At 40.4% G+C, this 20,503-nt stretch overlaps 1 protein-coding gene across 3 annotated transcripts in view; it reads right to left on the bottom strand.

Moving 5' to 3' along the window:
- Nucleotides 1-20,503, bottom strand: part of LOC138953850 (metastasis-associated protein MTA3-like) — a 39,565-nt gene that overhangs the window by 18,828 nt on the left and 234 nt on the right. For all 3 annotated transcript variants that reach the window (XM_070325808.1, XM_070325809.1, XM_070325810.1), the window contains exons 2-5: nucleotides 19,950-20,017; nucleotides 19,727-19,820; nucleotides 7,184-7,237; nucleotides 4,329-4,723 (exon numbers count right to left, since the gene is read on the bottom strand). In XM_070325808.1, coding sequence (XP_070181909.1) covers nucleotides 4,329-4,723; nucleotides 7,184-7,237; nucleotides 19,727-19,820; nucleotides 19,950-20,017 — 611 coding nt within the window. The remainder of the gene's footprint in view (nucleotides 1-4,328; nucleotides 4,724-7,183; nucleotides 7,238-19,726; nucleotides 19,821-19,949; nucleotides 20,018-20,503) is intronic.

The following is a 20,503-nucleotide window of genomic DNA, read 5'->3' as shown; positions in this document are numbered from 1 at the left end:
ACTCCCACGTTCACTCATGTTTTTGCACAAGTGGATTTTTACGTGTATGACCGTTTTTACCCTGCTAATACTATTCAGGCAGCCATACGCTGATTCCGGGGGAAGATATTAATACAAAGTCTGACTGAAGGTTGAAAATATAAAGTTTCAAAAATAAACTTTGATTTAATTATTATACTTACTAACTCACATAGATAGCAATAACTTCATTTTGTTGCTTAAGGTATTGAAGCACTCATACATGGTAACATGGGGAGGTAACTCTTAAAACAAAACTCTATGCCATATAAGGCATGGTCCATGGTAGTTATGTCCCCTACCGGTGTCCTGCGCATGCGCCGAACATACACCAGTGACACTCATTCCGTTCTGAAACACATACCCCTTTAAACACAATATGCGGGGCAGGTTGGGAGGGAATTCAGTATGTGAGTTGGTAAGTATATTAATTAAATCAAAGTTTACTTTTGAAACTTTATATTAAATTACATATTCTTACCCAACTCACATAGATTGCTAATTAACCCTATCAGCCCTGACTGCAGTGCAGGCTCAGCAGCCTCTCCAGCCTGGAGGGTTTAGGCACTGTAGTGCAAATCTGATGGGTACTTCACTAAAGCGCTTCTAACTCTGCAACTAATAGTTGTAGACACATACAATTTTGTGTGTTGTATGATAAGTGCATGTTCTTACCTGTTGAGTAGCAGTCAGTACCTTCTGAAGTGTGTAAAGTTCAAAGAAATCCTTCTTCCAAGTCACAAACACAATCTTCCCTCTTGGTTACCAAAACCAGGAAAGTGGAACCAATATTCAATTGTCTGGAGTTGTCTGTTTTTAGTTATTTTTCAAGAGCCCCGATGTTGCAGATTATGGAAAGCTTTTCAAAATAGCAGTACCTGGCATGGATCTTCACAAATGTGGGATTAAAGTGCACTACTCGCCCACCGATGACAGCGTTACACTGTGACACCTTTCTGTTATTATGGTTAAAATGCCTTTTGTTCTTGAAACAAACTATACCTGTTGTTGAAGTCCTTGATAAACAATGTTCATTAGACATATAGGAAATAAAAAAGCGATTAAGGTTTTGGGTGTGGGGCGAGGCGTTTACTGTGACACTGTAACGCTGTTAAAGAGAGGTGCTGACAATACCATAGACACAGTTAAGACAAGGACCAGCATTCCCTTAACACCTCAGCATGTTTGCTAATGACCCTTGCACTATAGCACAGCATGTAGAACATTATTTTGCTGCTTGGGTTTTGACTACAGTTAATTGTAGATAATTAACAGTTTTGGCGTCACACAGAGATTAATGGTACGTTAGCAACTAATCATCAATCTAACTTTCTTTCATTTAGTTTCACAACAGGCTACATAATTATTCTCAGAATGCAAGTTCTTTATTATATTTACTAATTTAGTGACAATGAGTTCGATTGGAAGTGTGTTAATCGCTTTTCTCAGTGTACGAAGACATTGCGTTTCATGTAACACCACAGGCTCTTTGACTCGATGTCATGTATTCTTTAATCTTCATAGATATTCTACATGCCAAATGTGTGAAACTAAGTCGAACAAACGCTGAGCAATGGGACTGGAACATGTATTAATATAAAGTAGAAATAAAGTACATTTACTGACCAAACTTTGAAAGTTGCGCGGACCTCGCGAACCTCCTTGAAAATTATACACGTGCGTTTCCGGTAAAAAACCATCCCATAATATTGTGACACCACGTGTTGTTTCTTCTTCACGTGACTAGTTTCGATTTGAATTTGCTCAAAACGTCACAGAAATGTGTGTTCTTCACGAGTCAGTTCCGGTGTTGATAAAATGTTGACCTAGATTTTTGTCCAAGTTTGTGTAAATCGCGTTTGAAAATTGCTAACATGTTGCGTTTCATATGTGACGCTGAAATGAAATACCCGTACAGGATATTTATTACACGCTTGAGCATTCCATTTACAGAAACATCCTGTGACTTGTTGGAACAACTGTGACAGAGTGGTGTGTTGAGTTGGTTTAAACATAAGTTTATTTTAACAAATGTTACAATCATGACATGTATACAAAGTTCACAGAAACAGCAACAAGCTAGAAGCTTATAGTGGTGTTCCAACAAGTCACAGGATGTTTCTGTCTCACATAAATTGCATCGAAGCCCGCGCACAGGTCTTGTGCACTCAAATCACCACTTGTTTCACTCGATTGAAACGAAAAAACGTCGCATTTGGCATCATAATCACTGTCATCATCGAGGAAAATCTCGTCAAGAACCTGCCTCAACGAGTAGCGGCGTTGGTTGCTCATATTTCGCAAGAAAAATGCTAAAAAAACACTCAATCGGACGATTTTCGTTCGCCAAATTGCTCCAAACAAAGAAGAAGGAAATGGGAACAGAATTACCTCCCTTGCTCGTGACCTGCCTTTATATTTAGATCAGAAACAAGGTCAGAGAAGATGCGTGTCACCGCCCGACAGTTTGTCGGGCACAGGCGTTGAAAGCTGCAAAGGAGCGCCCGACAAACTGTCGGGCGCAGGGCGGAAAGAGTTAAGGTGGTGGGAAAATATTCACAGTCAATATCGTGTAAGTACTTGTCCGGCAGCGACTGTAGCTGGCAGACCATGTGTACTATAATGGCGGGTACTTGATATATCCCGCAGATAGAAACTCATCAATACGTCCTTGGACGTCCAATAAGCTGCATTCAAAACTTCTGCAAGTCTTCCAGACTTGAGTACAGCTAAAGAAGAGGCCCACACTCTGACTTCTTGAGTCCGTGCTGCCTGAAGAAGGAGGACTGACTGCACCCCCCCCCCCCTTTTTTCTTGCCACCACTTGTAGGCATGCCTAATCAATGTGGCAGTCCATCTAGCTAAGGTTGACTTCACTGCTAAGGTTGACTTCACTAAGTCATTGCCTCTACCAGTGTTGATGGATATGAACAAGAGCCTTTGTTTTGGTGATCTAAACGGATCAGTGCGAGTCAGAAAAGTTTTCAAAACTCGAAATGTTCAATTGGTAAAATATGGCTCTAGCGGAGCCAAAATATTGCTAAGTGGTTTGAATTGTATTATCGGAGCTGGTTTCTCCGGTTTCTGCTTATTTGCCAGAAATATTGAACGAAACCTAAGCACCATAGATCCGTCTTTCTCCAAAGAGATGTCTATAGCAAAACCAGACAGAAAATGCACTTACTCCCACTTCTCTCAGAAGCTAGTAGAGTAAGCATGACCGCTTTCCGTGTTAGATTAGCAAGGCTAGCTTTTGTAACGGATCGAAGAATCCGATCTCAAATGCTCCGAAACTAGGAGCAAATCCGGAGTCGGGACTAGAGATTTGTTTTCAGCCAACCGAAGGGAGGTTAATCACGCTGGCGATAACGCCCCCAAGTGAAATAGTGCGACCTAGCTGTTTCAGTGTAACTGATATCACGTATCGTCTTACTCAAAGACGTGGGAGAAAATTCCCTGGTCCAAAAACCAGGATAGGTGGTTCGCCACCTGCATTAGGTTTAGCGCCAGCTTTAACCATTTTGCCCAATTGAGAACCAGGTGAGCGAGTCTGCTTGGCAGAGCTCTTCGTTTCTCTTTATGTCTAGGATGTCGGCCATTTTGAAAGTCAAATATGGCGGACAACTGTTCAAAAGACAAGTGGCAAAATCTTCAACAACGCTAAGAAATCTTCTCGTTATACAAAAAAAGGAACGCTCTCACCAATTCCTGAAGAAGTGAAGAAGGACGTTGATAAGTTACCAAGATTCGATGGCCTTCCCTGAAAGATAGGCCGATGGCTTAAGAAAAAGCCTGAGCACTTCAAAACACGTCATGCAACGTGTGTTGAAGGAAAAGGAATGAGTGTCACCGGTGTATGTTCGGCGCATGCGCAGGACACCGGTAGGGGACGTAACTACCATGGACCATGCCTTATATGGCATAGAGTTTTGTTTTAAGAGTTACCTCCCCATGTTACCATGTATGAGTGCTTCAATACCTTAAGCAACAAAATGAAGTTATTGCTATCTATGTGAGTTGGGTAAGAATATGTAATTTAATGTCATATTAAAAACACCTCAGTCAAATGATGAGAATCGAAGGGCAAGACAATGGACCAAGTCCAAAAGTACTTTTTAAATATGAATGAGTTTTTGCCTGTTGATATTGCGCTTTTGCAGTTTTTCAACATTCACTTCTGCATTATTTATCATTTGTAACATTTCTAATAAATGTATCAGCCCTTTTTCTTTGGGTACTTCACATCTGCATTATTTATCATTTGTAATATTTCCAATAATTGTCTCAGCCCTCTTTGGTTGGCAACTCACCTCTTTGTTGAGGTATGACATGAGGTTTTCTGTCTCGTTGAGTAGAGTGACGACACACTTGCCACGTATGTGCGTGGCTGGTAACGTTTCCACCTGTCGAGATAAAAACAGTTCTCTGTGCTTCAACTGATGTCTCTGTTTTTCCGGAATATCACAGAAAGGCTTTGGGTCCGCATCATCCGTCCGGCCGTTACCGTTGCTGTTGCCTTTGTCACTGCCTTTTTCGCTTCCTTTCTCGCTGCCTTTGTCACTGCCTTTGTCACTTCCTTTGTCGCTTCCTTTGTCACTGCCCTTGTCACTTCCCTTGTCACATTCGTTGCTGTTGCCATTGCTCTTGTCGTCGCTGCCGTTGCTGTTCTCCGTCCCATTCTGAGCCTCCGGCATGGGCGTGGGCGCTGAAAAACATAGAGTAATACATGTACATTATGAATATGATTATGCATGCAATAATAGTGATCTCAACTTACAAGTGCCAAGTTCTTAGAGCTGGTGAGATAACCGATAGAACACTTTAGTCTTAGAGATGATCCCTTCAATAGCCAAGGTGCATATTTGCAAGTAAAATCTGGAGTCTCAACGTGTATGGACTGAAGTAGGCAGATTATGCAAATTGTTACTCAAAGTCAAATGAAATGTTTGAGATAATAACTGTAGGGTTAGTGTCACTGTGCAGCTGTCTGCTATTCTCCCCTTGTACAGTGGAACCCCCCCTTTAACGGCCTTCAACTATCTGAAAAAAATCAAGTTTTAAAAGGGAGGAAGTCATAAAATTGAGATAAATTTACAGAGGCTATGAACAAAACATTTGAAAAAGCAGGTCTTAGAAAGGAGGAAGTCTTAAATTGGGGGGTCTTCAGAGGAAGGCAGTCTTAAATTGGGGGGGGGGGTGTCTTAAAAGGGGAGTTCCACTGAATCAAACTGCATCTAAACATTGTGTGACAACAGGAAGTTTCCTTGTTCCTGGGCACCACTTCTGGTTAAATCCTGTTGAGAGGATCTATTCTGGAATGAACAATGGCTACAATACTTCATACAACTAACTACAAGGCTTCTTCAGCTATTCACATTTTCAATGCCCCTTGCTAACTATCCTTTGATGAAAATTCTAACAGTTACCATGGACAGTGTAGTGCTAAGAATGATACTCTAGGTACATGCAGTACTGCATGGCAAGGTACATGTAGTACTGCATGGCAAACTCCTTCACAAGTATTTTCACCAATGTTCATTGTGAACATTCTTGCCCAAAAGCCTTTTCTTCCTTACTCAGAACACAAGTACATGTAACAGTTTAAAGTTGGCCTGTTTTCCACTTCCAGTCCACTTTCTTATTCATTAACACTTTCCACTGTTGATCATGTTCTTTGTTTTTCATTTATGTTTCTTCTTCTTCTTCTGCGTTCGTGGGCTGAAACTCCCACGTACACTCGTGTTGTTTTTTTGCACGAGTGAAATTTTACGTGTATGACCGTTTTTTACCCCGCCATTTAGGCAACCATACGCCGTTTTCGGAGGAAGCATGCTGGGTATTTTCGTGTTTCTATAACCCACCGAACTCTGACATGGATTACAGGATCTTTTTCGTGCGCACTTGGTCTTGTGCTTGCATGTACACACGGGGGTGTTCGGACACCGAGGAGAGTCTGCACACAAGTTGACTCTGAGAAATAAATCTCTCGCCGAACGTGGGGACGAACTCACGCTGACAGCGGCCAACTGGATACAAATCCAGCGCGCTACCGACTGAGCTACATCCCCGCCCCATTTATGTTTCAATCTGTAAGGTTCTGGGTTCTCTTTGTTGGTGTTGACGCATGATTGTGAGAAGACAGGAAAGGAAGGAAACCAAACTGATACCATGCTGCAGGGAAACACCGTGAAATAAGGAAGTTTGTCAGCATATCATTATCAATGATTCAACACACACTGACAAAATCACAATTCTTGTCAGCATTGTGCAAGTGTGTATGACTACTGAGGCATGATAGGAAACTGGCAGACCAATACTAACAGTAACCAGCTTATTTCATCGGTTCAGGGGAAAAATAATGTAACAGTTAAAGTTACTGAACTTGTCACATCCAGGTGCACGGAGCCCCTCGGGCTTTCAGTCATGTCTCGGGCAGCTGACCATTTGAAAAATTACCAAGATTCATTGACTTTCATGCAAGGAGTAAAAACCAGCAACATTTTTACGAATCTATTTTGGTCTGTCACCAGCTAAACCCCGAGAGCCCACATATTAGTCTGCTAAAAAATGTACAGGAATGACAATCTATGTGTGTAACTTAGGGTGTGTGAAACTCTGTTGTGTGTGTACTTAAAAGCAAAAATATGGATATGGCCAGAAAGAATTTTAATAACTGCCCATTGCTTTCAGAAAACCAAGTATCATAACTATGGAGGTGAACTTGCCTACTTCAGTACTTGTGTCATTGAACATCTGTTTGATAATAGCCGAATCCTACGTTCGGGAACACTGATACTTCTGCGCAATGTTTAGAGCCCGGAAAAGCACTTTTGACACTCTTGTGAAGAAATGTAGTCTAGGACATTGTTGTTGTATTTTTTTTTCACAGACCAAAAGTTATCAATTGAGTGGGAGCCAGCCATGGGGTTGGATTGGTTGAGATCTCAAACAAACCTCAATTTCAACCAATCCGACCACGCGGCTGGCTCCCACCCAGTTGGTAACTTTCTTGTGCATGTTAGCCCAGCTTCCCTAGGTAAGCAGTGAGTGGTTAATATGGTTAATAGTAATACTAATAGTACTACTGTTCATCCAACACGGCTTTGAAAACCTTCTTTAAACAGTTCAACCATACTCCACACCCATATCTCTAGGGAATACTCACATGATCCACCGGAACTGTTGCCTTTTCTTTCTTGCTCATCATCCAGCTGACTGCCTGCAAAACAAGGAAACAAGTCATGTCATAAGATCACACAGGGGTAAGCTCAAAAATGGCAGAAAGCTGGAGAGTGGGGTGGTGGTTCTGATTGTGTTTGCTGTATTGGGTCAACTTAGAATCTGCATCAGTAAAAGATGATGCACCATATGATATTGTTCTTGAAACATGTGATCTTTAAAGTACAATTAGGAAAATCCATCTTAGTATTTTTACTAATTTATTAAAATGTCTGATAAACAAGACAGCAACATTTCAATCATTTCTGGAGAGAATCAGACACCTGGAGCCATGCTGTACCACATATGTTCAGAGTACTGCATGTTCCACACAATGGACTTAACCGTCTTTTTTTCTACACGCACACCCACTACTTGTACTGTTACAACTCTTGCAGCCTGAGGTCTAAAGGGGACACTATTTGCTTTGAAGCAAGATTACCTTTTCTTAGTCAAAATGTATCAGGTTTGATTTGCTGAGCAAAGAAATATGTCTAATAGTAAAAGCTGATGTCGTTGCCATCAAAACCTTCCAATATGACCGCCATACATCACATGGCATGCATAAACACCCATCTTCTTCTTCGTTTGTGGGCTAAAACTCCCACGTGCACTCATGTTTTTGTTTTGTGTAATACCGTTTTCATTCCGCCATTCGGGCAGTCATACGCCGCTTTTAGGGGATGCATGCTTGGTATTTTCGTGTTTCTATAACCCATCAAACTCTTGACATGGATTTCAGGATCTTTTCCATGCACACTTGGTCTTATGCTGGCGTGTACACACAAAGGGGGATAAGGCACTAGCAGGTCTGCACATAAGTTGACGTGGGAGATCCAAAAAATAACTCTGCCCTCAACACACCAGGCGCGGCCGAGATTCGAACCCGCAACGTTCCACATAGGAGGCCCATGTCTTATCTACTAGGCCACTGCGCCCGCCATCAACGCCAATAACTGCACTAAAGTTTTGTTTGCAATGCAAATAATGAACTCAATTTTTACAGAAAGATTTGTTTGAAGTAGGATTTGTGATTTTCATAATAGTTTAATACACTCTGCAAAAAAATCAAGCAATCATGATATTCAATCAAAAGTCATCCAAATTAACAGCAAGAATATTTGCGTTTAAAGTAGTCCTATGTTACTTTCCCAACTTTGTTTGATGCAAGAAGGTTACAACAAAGTGCTTAATTATACAAATAAAAGTTGAAACAATGCCCAAATTACGGACATTCAGTTCAAAGAAAAAACTTTTTTTTAAAAAGGTCACAGAATCCAAATGAGTAGGTGCAACTCATCAGATTTTGGCAAGCACAAAGACTATTCGCCTGTCTTTCATTTTCATATGTTCAGTGTGTTTCCCCCAGTTCTCTGTTTACGGTCGGCAGTGGATGTTACCTCCCCTGGCTGTACTTATGTCACTATTCCTGTTTGGTATCTGCACTGTAGTTGTTCAAGCTTTTTCCCAAAAAATAAACAAGTTTACTGAAGACAGGTAACTAGTATTTCTCATAATGCACTAGACTCAGCATTCTCACAGATCTACACACATTGTAAGTATGTGGAAGGTAGCAAAGTCTTTCCAGTCAAACAGTCTGCTATTGATCCATCTTTGGTTCACATTTAAGCTTTCAATTCTAACCAAGAGTCCTGTTGCTGTCTGCCTTAGAAAGAGCAAGCGGCACTCTTTGTCATTACATTCAGTCAAGTTTTGACTACCGTACTTTCCGGGTCATAAGGCGCAACTTTTTTCCTCGAGTTTGACCCCTGCGTCTTGTATAAGAAGCGCCTAATCCGTGTATGAAATACGAAAAAAATCAAAGAGACCGCCTGAGTACCAGTCAAACAACTTGTGATAATGCATGAGTTCCTGGGAATGATATCCCCGGACGTTTTTTTTCATTTTTTCGATAAATGTCTTTCATGACGTCATATCCGGCTTTTTGTGAAAGTTGAGGCGGCACTGTCACACCCTAATTTTTCAATCAAATTGATTGAAATTTTGGCCAAGCAATCTTCGACGAAGGCCGGACTTCGGTATTGCATTTCAGCTTGGTGGCTTAAAAATGAATTGATGACTTTGGTCATTAAAAATCTGAAAATTGTAAAAAAAAAAATAAAAAAAAATTATAAAACGATCCAAATTTACGTTCATCTTATTCTTCATCATTTCCTGATTTCAAAAACATATAAATATGTTATATTTGGCTTAAAAACAAGCTCTACAAATTAAAAATATAAAAATTATGATCAAAATTAAATTTTCGAAATCAATTTAAAAACACTTTCATCTTATTCCTTGTCGGTTCCTGATTCCAAAAACATATACAGATATGATATGTTTGGATTAAAAACACGCTCAGAAAGTTAAAACGAAGAGAGGTACAGAAAAGCGTGCTATCCTTCTCAGCGCAACTACTACCCCGCTCTTCTTGTCAATTTCACTGACTTTGCCACAAGCGGTGGACTGACGATGCTGTGGACTGACGATGCTAAGAGTGTACGTCTTGCTGAAAAATTGCAGTGCGTTCAGTTTCATTCTGTGAGTTCGACAGCTTGACTAAATGTTTAATTTTCGCCTTACGCGACTTGTTTTGGTTTTAATGACACACATGCCACCCTTCTTTGATATCTGCTTTGTAAGCGTACTAAGTAACTGAATCATCCACATGGGAATCCTATTTATACCTCCAAAATAACTCCTATGGCAATGTTAATCATACTCTTAGTCTGTGTATGTAGGAAAAGGGAAGGGGGAGCATGAAGTCACCCTAGTTTAAGGTGTGCCTCTCTTTTGTTCCTGTGTTTTATTTCTTTGGGGTTGAATATCTACTGTGACTGTGAAGAGAGTGCAAGGTCACAGATCCCACTGTATACACTCAACACTGAGAAAAACTGAAAATGTCTAATAAGGTGTTAATTGTGAGAGGTATGAAGTATACATGTATCAGATGGGCCCGTCACAGTGACAGATGGCACTAAATGTTGAAACGACCCAAGGCAAAGCCTGCTGTATAGGCCGGGTGAAGACTGAAGGAGAGGGACAGAAGGGGAGAGAGAGACGCAAGATAGGGGAAAGATGGCGGGGGGAGGGAGGGAGGTGAGGGAGGCAGTGGGCTGAGCGGGTTGGGAGGGGGGGGGGAAGAGATAGGAGTGGGTAAGGGTGGGGGGGGGGGGGGGTAGCGACAAGCAGACAGCGGGTGAACCAGTAGCGAACAGCAGAGGGGTGGAAGAAAGAAGGACTGTCAAAGGCAAGCTGGTGGGCGGGTAGGGAGGGGATGAGGGGAAGGTGGGTAAAAGTGGCGGGAGGGTAGCAATGTAAAACGAACAGCCGCCGCCAAGATGACACAAAGCATGGCTGTCATTCCAGAGTTCGACTACTGATCAATGTTGTTGATGCAAGCCACCCACCACCACCGTCACCCCCTTCACCCCCACCACCACTGCTCAGTGCCAGCTAGCTAGCCTACCTCGCTCTGACCTTTGTTTATGAGGCCTTGTCGGGGAGGCGGTGATGAAAATCCTTTACAATAATTATCTGACCTACATACAACAGGGACTACTTTCTGCCAAGTGAAGCGACCACCTTGATGGAACAGCCTGAAGGGAGGCTCCCTCCCTCCCTCCCTACCCCCAGCTGTCCACCCACCCTTCCCCCCACTCCCCGGCACACGTCATCTATTCAGCAAATGCAGACTGTTTAGAGAGAACAAACTCGCCCGGTCTAGGCTATCAACATCAAGTCGTTCTATTCGGACTCACAAACATCCCAACTGAGCCACCACCCCCACCTTTCTCCCCACTCCATCCCCACCTTCACCAGCTTGCAGTGTTGATGTAAAGCGGATGATACCTTCAAAGATGGCTGCCGACTGGTCTTGTTAAATGAAGCAATGTACAAAAATAGCACAATGGCATGCACTCAGCTCCACTCTTAGACGTTTGTGTTCCACAGGTTTATATTTTGATATGGACAATATAGACTGACAACATAAGCGTACCTGTACATATCAAAACTTAATCATATTCATAATGCCATGGAGTTGCCTTTAACCCAACCAGGAAGATAACATTTCTAACAAGGAAGAGCCCACAGACAACAATAATCAAAATGTTCAAACTGATATGTTTCAACTCACAGAAAGTATTTAAGATCAGGTACACTTCAGTTCACATGGTCTGTTGCATTGCACTACAAGTGCCAGTTATTTTTGTGTCAAATAAAGATCTACTCTTCCCAGAAGTTGAGTCAAAATCTCCCCGAAATCGGCATCATATGCTGGTCATACACGTAAAAATCCACTTGTGTTAAAACATGAGTGAACGTGGGAGTTTCAGCCTATGAACGAAGAAGAAGAAGAACACCCATGAACGAAGAAAAACAACAAGAAGAAGAAGAGTCAAAATCTATTATCACCTCCTTTAGCTGCACATATCAATTCAAACTCCACACATGCAAAAATGTATAGCTCTCTTCTGACTTCTCACTGGCAGCATTTTGCATTTCTCCAGTTATGATTAGTTACTACACCTATCAAACTGGAATGACAAGGGTGATCCTGCTGTGAACGAACCCGCACTACCTGCTATCGTTTACTGCTTTAACTTTATTTCTAAATGGTGCATTTACTTTTCTCCAGTAGAATCTCTCTTCAATGGGCAACCCCATCTTCTTACAATTACTTGAAGTCTCTCTTTCTCTTCTCAGAAAGAAATAGAAGCCAATAACAGAGAGAGAAGAAACAGCAACAATGAATGGATTATTGTGTTTAGGTACATGTATCACTGGTATGACCAAATAACAGTCCAGACTGAAAGTGAAAATCTGAGCACCAAACTCAAAAAAAGAAAACTAGTCTACCCACTAATACAGGGTTCAGTTTACTAATGTGCCATTGTTCTGAAAATGACACAAAAGAATTCCTTTCTTCAACTTTCAAGTTAATGTGTGTAACCAGACAACAAGGTACTACTAATGTGTCACTTATCACCATAGTGAAATCCTTTTATCTTTGACATAAGCATCAGCAGCCACACGGAAACACACAGAGACACATTTAGCAACCATAATACACAGTACCACTAGCACTAGAACATTTTAAGCTCAGATAAACCCAACTTTTCCAAAACTTTTTTTGGTTTGAAATCGCTCCGAAGTTGTTGAAGCCAACACAACAACTCGGCGAGAAGTCTTCCATAGGAACAGACATAACGATTTAGGACAGATTTAGCTGCGACTCGAAAACTCAGTTGAGTATTGCTCGACTCTGCTGTGACTTAGCACAGACCTCGACTTGGAAGCTATTAGATTAATTCCCTGTCATTTTTGTGGCTGAAGGGGTGTGAAATGCAAGCATTAAAAACTTGTGTCCATTCACAAAGCAGAACTTCTATACTGGCGACATAATGTTAACCCTTACACTGGTGCAGTTATGTAACACATGTTACATAGCCACTGGTAAATTAACAGAGAGAAAAATAAATAACAAGTCGCGTAAGGCGAAATTACTACATTTAGTCAAGCTGTGGAACTCACAGAATGAAACTGAACGCACTGCATTTTTTCACAATGACCGTAGTCCGCCGCTCGCGCAAAACGCAGTGAAACTGACGAGACTGTTTAGCGCGGTGGTGGTTTCGCTGTGCTGCATAGCACGCTTTTCTGTACCTCTCTTCGTTTTAACTTTCTGAGCGTGTTTTTAATCTAAACATATCATATCTATATGTTTTTTTAATCAGGAACCGACAAGGAATAAGATGAAATTGTTTTTAAATCGATTTCGGAAATTTGATTTTGATCATAATTTTTATATTTTTATTTTTGAGAGCTTGTTTTTCATCCGAATATAACATATTTATGTTTTTGGAATCAGAAAATAATGAAAAATAAGATGAACGTAAATTTGGATCGTTTTATATTAAAAAAAAATTTAATTACAATTTTCATATTTGTAATGACCAAAGTCATTAATTAATTTTTAAGCCACCAAGCTGAAATGCAATACCAAAGTCCGGCCTTCGTCGAAGATTGCTTGGCCAAAATTTCAATGAATTTGATTGAAAAATGAGGGTGTGACAGTGCCGCCTCAACTTTTACAAAAAGCCGGATATGACGTCATCAAAGACATTTATCGAAAAAATTTAAAAAAAACTTCCGGGGATATCATACCGAGGAACTCTCATGTCAAATTTCATAAAGATCGGTCCAGTAGTTTACTCTCAATCGCTCTACACACACACACGCACACACAGACACACATACACCACGACCCTCGTCTCGATTCCCCCTCTATGTTAAAACATTTAGTCAAAACTTGACTAAATGTAAAAACGGTCATATAGGTTTTCGCATCCATGGGAGGACGAGGTAATCGGAACCAACCAAACAGACCGAAACAGTAGCGCGACATATGTCGTGACAACCAGGTGACGGTTTACGTAAAGTAGAGCGGCATATGTCGGGACAACCAGCCTATTAAAGGGTTAACTTCTCAGATTTCTTCAATTCCAACAAGAAAGCCTGACATTGTATGGCATGAAGTAATGAAGTCTCAAGACAACAGCTGGCCTTGGCAGATTTCCATGAATACACTCAGACATCCTCCTTGAAAAAAAACTACACTCATATTCAAGGGATGATCTGGTCTGTATTTAGAACAGCAGCATAAATAACATTTCTTCCTCTGGTAACTTGTGCCTCATGTACAGAACACATACAGACCTGGGAACCCCTGTCTTGTACTTGAAGTATGCTCAAGCAAACTTGGTGTATTTTCATAAAGATAAGCGTACTCCACACAGAATTTGAACATCCATAGTTCTAACATGCTCCACACGCGTCCGTTGCACCATTAATAAAAATACAGGATCGGCTTCGGAATGCACTTGTGAAGAAAAATAGTCTAGACATTTTTCTTGTCATATTGTTTTTCAACTGACCGTACTGATCTTTTTCTAAGCAATCAAGCGTACAAAATACGTCAAAATCATATGGGTTCCCAGGTCTGCACATACCCTAACACTAGAGTTAGGCAGTGTCTTGGGTACAACACCCAGTGCAGAAGCATACAAAGAGTCACAAGCAAGCCAAACCCTCTTCTCTATCTGTCAACATGTGCTGTCAGAAAGTTGTAGCCCTTTTCATGTTGAACAGCTAACATCAAGTAGAGCAAGAAAGATTTGTTTAAAATAAAGCTAAGAAACCGCAATGACTCTGGCAAAGGCGCATTATTAAACACAAGTTATCAACAACAATAACTCTGGCCCAAGGCGCATTATCAAACACAAGTTATCAACAACAATACCTTGCAGTCGATGCGCTGTGATACATTAGCCTAATCAATGGCCATGTTTCTTAAAAATACAATACATCATTCTTGGAAACTATGCAAGGGAAGTAACTCTCAAATAGTGCAAAACTTCGACCACTCAAAAGCTTTGAAATGAAGAAGTATGGAAAACAAGAAATGCAATCACTGAATCAGTATCTAGAACAAAACGGTGAGTTGAAAGATAAAAAATGTTTTTAAATAAATATAACAAGTCGCGTAAGGCGAAAATACAATATTTAGTCAAGTAGCTGTCGAACTCACAGAATGAAACTGAACGCAATGCAACGCAGCAAGACCGTATACTCGTGGTCCACCGCTCACGGCATAGGCAGTGAAATTGACAAGAAGAGCGGGGTAGTGCTTACGCTATGCTGCATAGCACGCTTTTCTGTACCTCTCTTCGTTTTAACTTTCTGAGCGTGTTTTTAATCCAAACATATCATATCTATATATTTTTGGAATCAGGAACCGACAAGGAATAAGATGAAAGTGTTTTTAAATTGATTTCGAAAAAAAAAATTTGATAATAATTTTTATATATTTAATTTTCAGAGCTTGTTTTTAATCCGAATATAACATATTTATATGTTTTTGGAATCAGCAAATGATGGAGAATAAGATAAACGTAAATTTGGATCGTTTTATAAATTTTTATTTTTTTTTACAATTTTCAGATTTTTAATGACCAAAGTCATTAATTAATTTTTAAGCCACCAAGCTGAAATGCAATACCGAACCCCGGGCTTCGTCGAAGAGTACTTGACCAAAATTTCAACCAATTTGGTTGAAAAATGAGGGCGTGACAGTGCCGCCTCAACTTTCACGAAAAGCCGGATATGACGTCATCAAAGACATTTATCAAAAAAATGAAAAAAACGTTCGGGGATTTCATACCCAGGAACTCTCATGTCAAATTTCATAAAGATCGGTCCAGTAGTTTAGTCTGAATCGCTCTACACACACACACACACACACGCACACACACACACACACACGCACGCACATACACCACGACCCTCGTTTCGATTCCCCCTCGATGTTAAAATATTTAGTCAAAACTTGACTAAATATAAAAAGCAAACTAAAACAAGAAGAGCAAACGCTCGATCGAGTCACTTTCGCAGTTCTGAATATTATATGAGGCATCAGATGGACAGGAAGAAATTGCTGTGAGTCACGTTCACATAAAATTTGAGCCCGGTCACTTTTATAGTTTCCGAGAAAAGCCCAACGTTAAGTTGTGTGTTGCCGAACAGAAAAGGCTAGTTATCTCCCTTGTTTTTCTGATAACGTTCGTAAAAGGCTACAGATGTAAATACTTTGATGTAAAGAATAATCCTACAAAGTTTCAATCACATCCGATGAACTTTGTCAAAGATATAAAATGTCTAACACTAAGAACTGCTTTACACATTTTTCCTACCAAAATACATGTGACCTTGACCAAGGTCAAGGTCATCCAAGGTCATGCAACACAAAGCTGTTAATTCAAGACATAGGAAGTACAATGGTGCTTATTGGCTCTTTCTACCATGAGATATGGTCACTTTTAGTGGTTCACTACCTTATTTTGGTCACATTTCATAAGGGTCAAAGTGACCTTGACCTTGATCATATGTGACCAAATGTGTCTCATGATGAAAGCATAACATGTGCCCCACATAATTTTAGTTTGAAACAGTTATCTTCCATAGTTCAGGGTCAAGGTCACTTCAAAATATGTATACAATCCAACTTTAAAGGACCCTTGCGACCTTGAAGCAAGGTCAACCAAACTGGTGTCCAAAGATAGGGCTTACATTGCCCTGTATAGCATACATAGCTAAGGTTGCCATTCTCAATAACTTCAGAAAAAAATGCGAAAATGTGAAAAATTGTCGTTTTTAAGACAACAATTACGGCCCCTGTGACCTTGAACTTGAAGTGAGGTCAAGTTGCCGCACATGTTTTTTGAGATCTTGTAACCATACACCATCAGGCCACATCAGGTGTTGATAGACTTAATAGTGTCCAAGAAATATCCAACGTTAAAGTTTTCCGGACGGACGCCGGGACGGACGGACGACTCGGGTGAGTACATAGACTCACTTTTGCTTCGCATGTGAGTCAAAAATAAAAAATCCCTGCGCTTAGAACTGTACCCAAGGAATACGCGCGATATAAGCCTCATATTGATTGATTGATTGATTGAACATCCTCCTGCGCCGAGTTTTACTCTTCTACTGAGACTGAGAGCGTAGAGGAATGGATACGAAAAATATGAAAGAAGCAATTTTGCGTAAACCTTGAAATCTTATGACGCCTAGAAAAACTTGTCAATTACGATGGTGGTAAACAATGGAAGTGACCATTTTGTTTGCTAGTGCTACAACCAGCGACTAAGTCATTTGACGACCTACGGTATAGGTCTAAATTTAGTCGCCAGTTTCGGCGGTACACACCACACGTGTCGTCACCATTCGTGCGATCGTGTACGTCGCAGTAGGCGGCACTCTGTTTACACGCCAAATAAGCGTTTACACCTCATCCGTGCATAACACCCTAGATATTGTTGGGTCAGAATGTCATTATTTAATTTCAAACACAGAACCGGACTGTTTTACTCTTGGGGTGATTTGAGTTAATTGTCAGGCAAGATCCATTTAAATGCAGAAATAATAAATAATTTGTGTTCCTGAACAACCAATGTTTTTTTAGGATCCATCTACAAATTCTTGTTCTCTGGTTATTGTCCAACCATATCAAACCAATAAATAGATCCCTGCGCCTTGAGTCCGAGTCTGGAGATATGCGCGCGATATAAGACTTCATATAATAATCAAACCAATGTAGCTAAATGTAGTATTTATTAGCTTCTACGAATTTGCCAAAATGATCATAAAATTCAAGAATTCCTCAAAGTTTTAGGCAATCCCTGTATTCAGTTTTAAACTTTATCCATCAATAAAAAGTACAGCAGTTCTGGAGCAATGACAGCAAAGTCTATGCTATGTAACATTTAACTTTAAGTTTAAAAATGTTAAGTTCGGTGTTCCACAGACTGCAGCACCAAACAACATCCCATTATCATCAAAAACAGAACTTGTGATTCTGATCTTAGATAATAAGCAGCATTGTCAGTAAGTACTGGTGTCACATGACTGATGTGAACCAGTTGATTGGCTAATGGCGATGCGCTTTTAAAAATCTGTTAGCGCCAAGAGTGCGCTAACTTTTCCACAGAGCGTATTCTTACGCCCTTTGCCAAAGCGAGACTGTACTCTCATCCTCAGAATTAATTAATGACATATAGCTTATATTCTCCACAATACCAAATGACCATAAATTCCCTGCTTCTCAATTAAAGCAGAAGTGGGTTTTTTTCTGACAGATTGCATGTGCCTGTGCCACAGTGGCACTGATCTAAAAATAGAAGCCGTTGTGTTTCATCTCATTTTCGCTGACTTGCATAGATTCTTCTCATAATATGCCGTGTTAGTGGCATGTAACTTATCATCCACATTACCAAATGATGAGTTAGTATACAATTCCCAGCAGCTAACAGAAAACACAAGTGTTATTCTGATAACGTACACAGCATTTGGAAGACTGATTCGATCGACTCTAGCAGACACTGAAATACGACTGCATCAGTTCAGTAAATGAATGGTTTCCGAATTATTATTTCAAGTCAAGAACAATCGTAATCGAAAACGTGTAGGGTTCAGAACGTTCTTACCATATAATTCTGCCTTATTCGTGCAGACTCAGTGACAGTGCAGACTGCAGTGGTTCGATTGTTCTAGCCTAGCAGTAGCAGACGACATAAACCCCGCTCAGCAAATTAACATGTTGGGCAAATGTGAACGAAAAAACGATGGGGATATAATACGTGTAGGGTTCAGAGCATTCTTACCGTTCATATTTAGTATCAGACTCCCCGATGAGTGAAGATACAACACGAGATATATGCCACATTTATTTTGAAAATGTGCGAACAGTCGAGTCCTTCGTGGGGTAGTCAATTCAAAGGGAGTCACTCCGCAGTCAATCCATCGACGCTCGACTGAAGGTTTCGAATCGCGAATAATGAAGAGCACAGTCCTTTCTCCGAGTTCAAATGAGGTCTCTCTGAAAGATCATCACTGTTCAGCTATAACGCTACACTGGAATTTACCAACAGAAATTAAAATGCGTGTGACGAAAGCACGACACACTTGAGACACCGGCCCACACAAAAGTAGATCTTACTGTACACGACCTGACCACACAGTTATGCCTATTCAAATGCGCGTAGCAAAGTGTGCGTTTGGAATCTTCTTTTTTCTATGGCGGTACTGACAATATCGTTATTGAAACAATCCCAGTGCACTAAGGGATTTATAGAGCAAATCTCGAAAATAATTATTGAACTCAGCGCTATGCGCTTCGTTCAATAATGAATTTTCTCGATTTGCTCTATAAATCCCTTAGTGCACTGGGATGTCTCAATAACTTAAAGTAACACACAAAAACAGAAACAAGCAGTTCCAAAACCAGACTTACTCACTAACTAAAGTTAAAAAATACATACTGGGTACATAATTTTAAGGTTTTATTTGGGTTGACTGGGTCGACACCAAGATACCAACTTCACAGCATTTATTTTGGTATTGCATCATATCAATTACAATTAAAATGATTTGTGCAAATTGATTGTCGTGTGGGTGTCCAGTTTGGATTTTTTTTAAATGTCATGTATGATGTATTTCGCAGAACTTCACCAACCAAAACGGATTTATTTGGACCTCTTCTCAAACTCACTGTGCTTGCAAAAGACCAAAGGAAGCTGACACAGAAAACGTCTTCGCAGATAAACCACCAAGAAAAAAGTTTAGACAACATTATAACTTTGACAAGAATTGTCTGTGTTTGAAAAACTTTTCCACCAATCACCACATGGCCATGCAGCTGTAGGGACTATTTTTCGCTTTAGCAGACGAACTTTTCTTGAAAGTTCTGGCGAAGTAAACTGACAATTATCCAAATGAATGCCTTTTTGTCAGAGCTATATTGCTTAATAGTTAAAAAGTGTTGTACTGTGCTTCTCCAGTGTTGTACTGTCGGCCATGCCCGGCTCGGACTGGCTCACAAACACACTGACAAACACGTGTTGCATGGTTTAAACAAAGAACTCACTGTGATGCTTGTCGGCCAGGAGAATGAGTGAGTTGGAAATATCCCTTCGTCGGTAGAAACACATAACCTTTGCCTCGACATTTCCGTTTGGCGTCTGAAAAGATATTCAACGGATGATGAAAAGTCAATCAAGGCGGAATGAATGAAGTCGAACGCGTTCTTACAACAATGACACGCATGGATAATAATCAAAAAGGATGACAAAACATTGAAATTAACTCACCTTGTTCAATTCCTCTATTCTTCTGATAGTATATGGTGATGTTGATGATGATTCGAAGTACACATAATCTGGAAATGAAAACGTTTCAGTTTCAGTCTTTGTGTGCGTTGTAAACACATGCCAAATTCACGAGCCGACAAAAAATAGTCCATCGATTTACAAACTGATCGATCTCGATGCTTCAACAACAAACAATACTATTTTCCGTAACATTTTCTAAAACACCAAACAACAAGCCACACACGAATTACTAAATATTCAGATATTTTACAGGAAGTTTTTGAAATATCAGCCACCAAAAATTCGAAGCGATCGAAAGACCTCATCACACGCGTATGCTTCCGCCAAATCGTTTACAACAGCAAAACCCAAGACATCGGGGCGTCAAATTCAAAATAACTACCATCTCCTTATGATTAGTGCTATAATTCAGACACACAATTCCATACTTTGTCACTTTCGTACTATTATGAGATGCTATTAGTGTTTTGAACAAAAATATATTAAGCCGCGGCGTGCAAGTGTGCCTGTCCATACTCCCGCAGCCTTCGCTG

This window comes from Littorina saxatilis, linkage group LG17 (assembly GCF_037325665.1).
Source record: "Littorina saxatilis isolate snail1 linkage group LG17, US_GU_Lsax_2.0, whole genome shotgun sequence".
Lineage (NCBI taxonomy): Eukaryota > Metazoa > Mollusca > Gastropoda > Littorinimorpha > Littorinidae > Littorina > Littorina saxatilis.
Note: the sequence above shows the minus strand (reverse complement) of the source record. Positions and strands in the feature narration are given on the sequence as shown.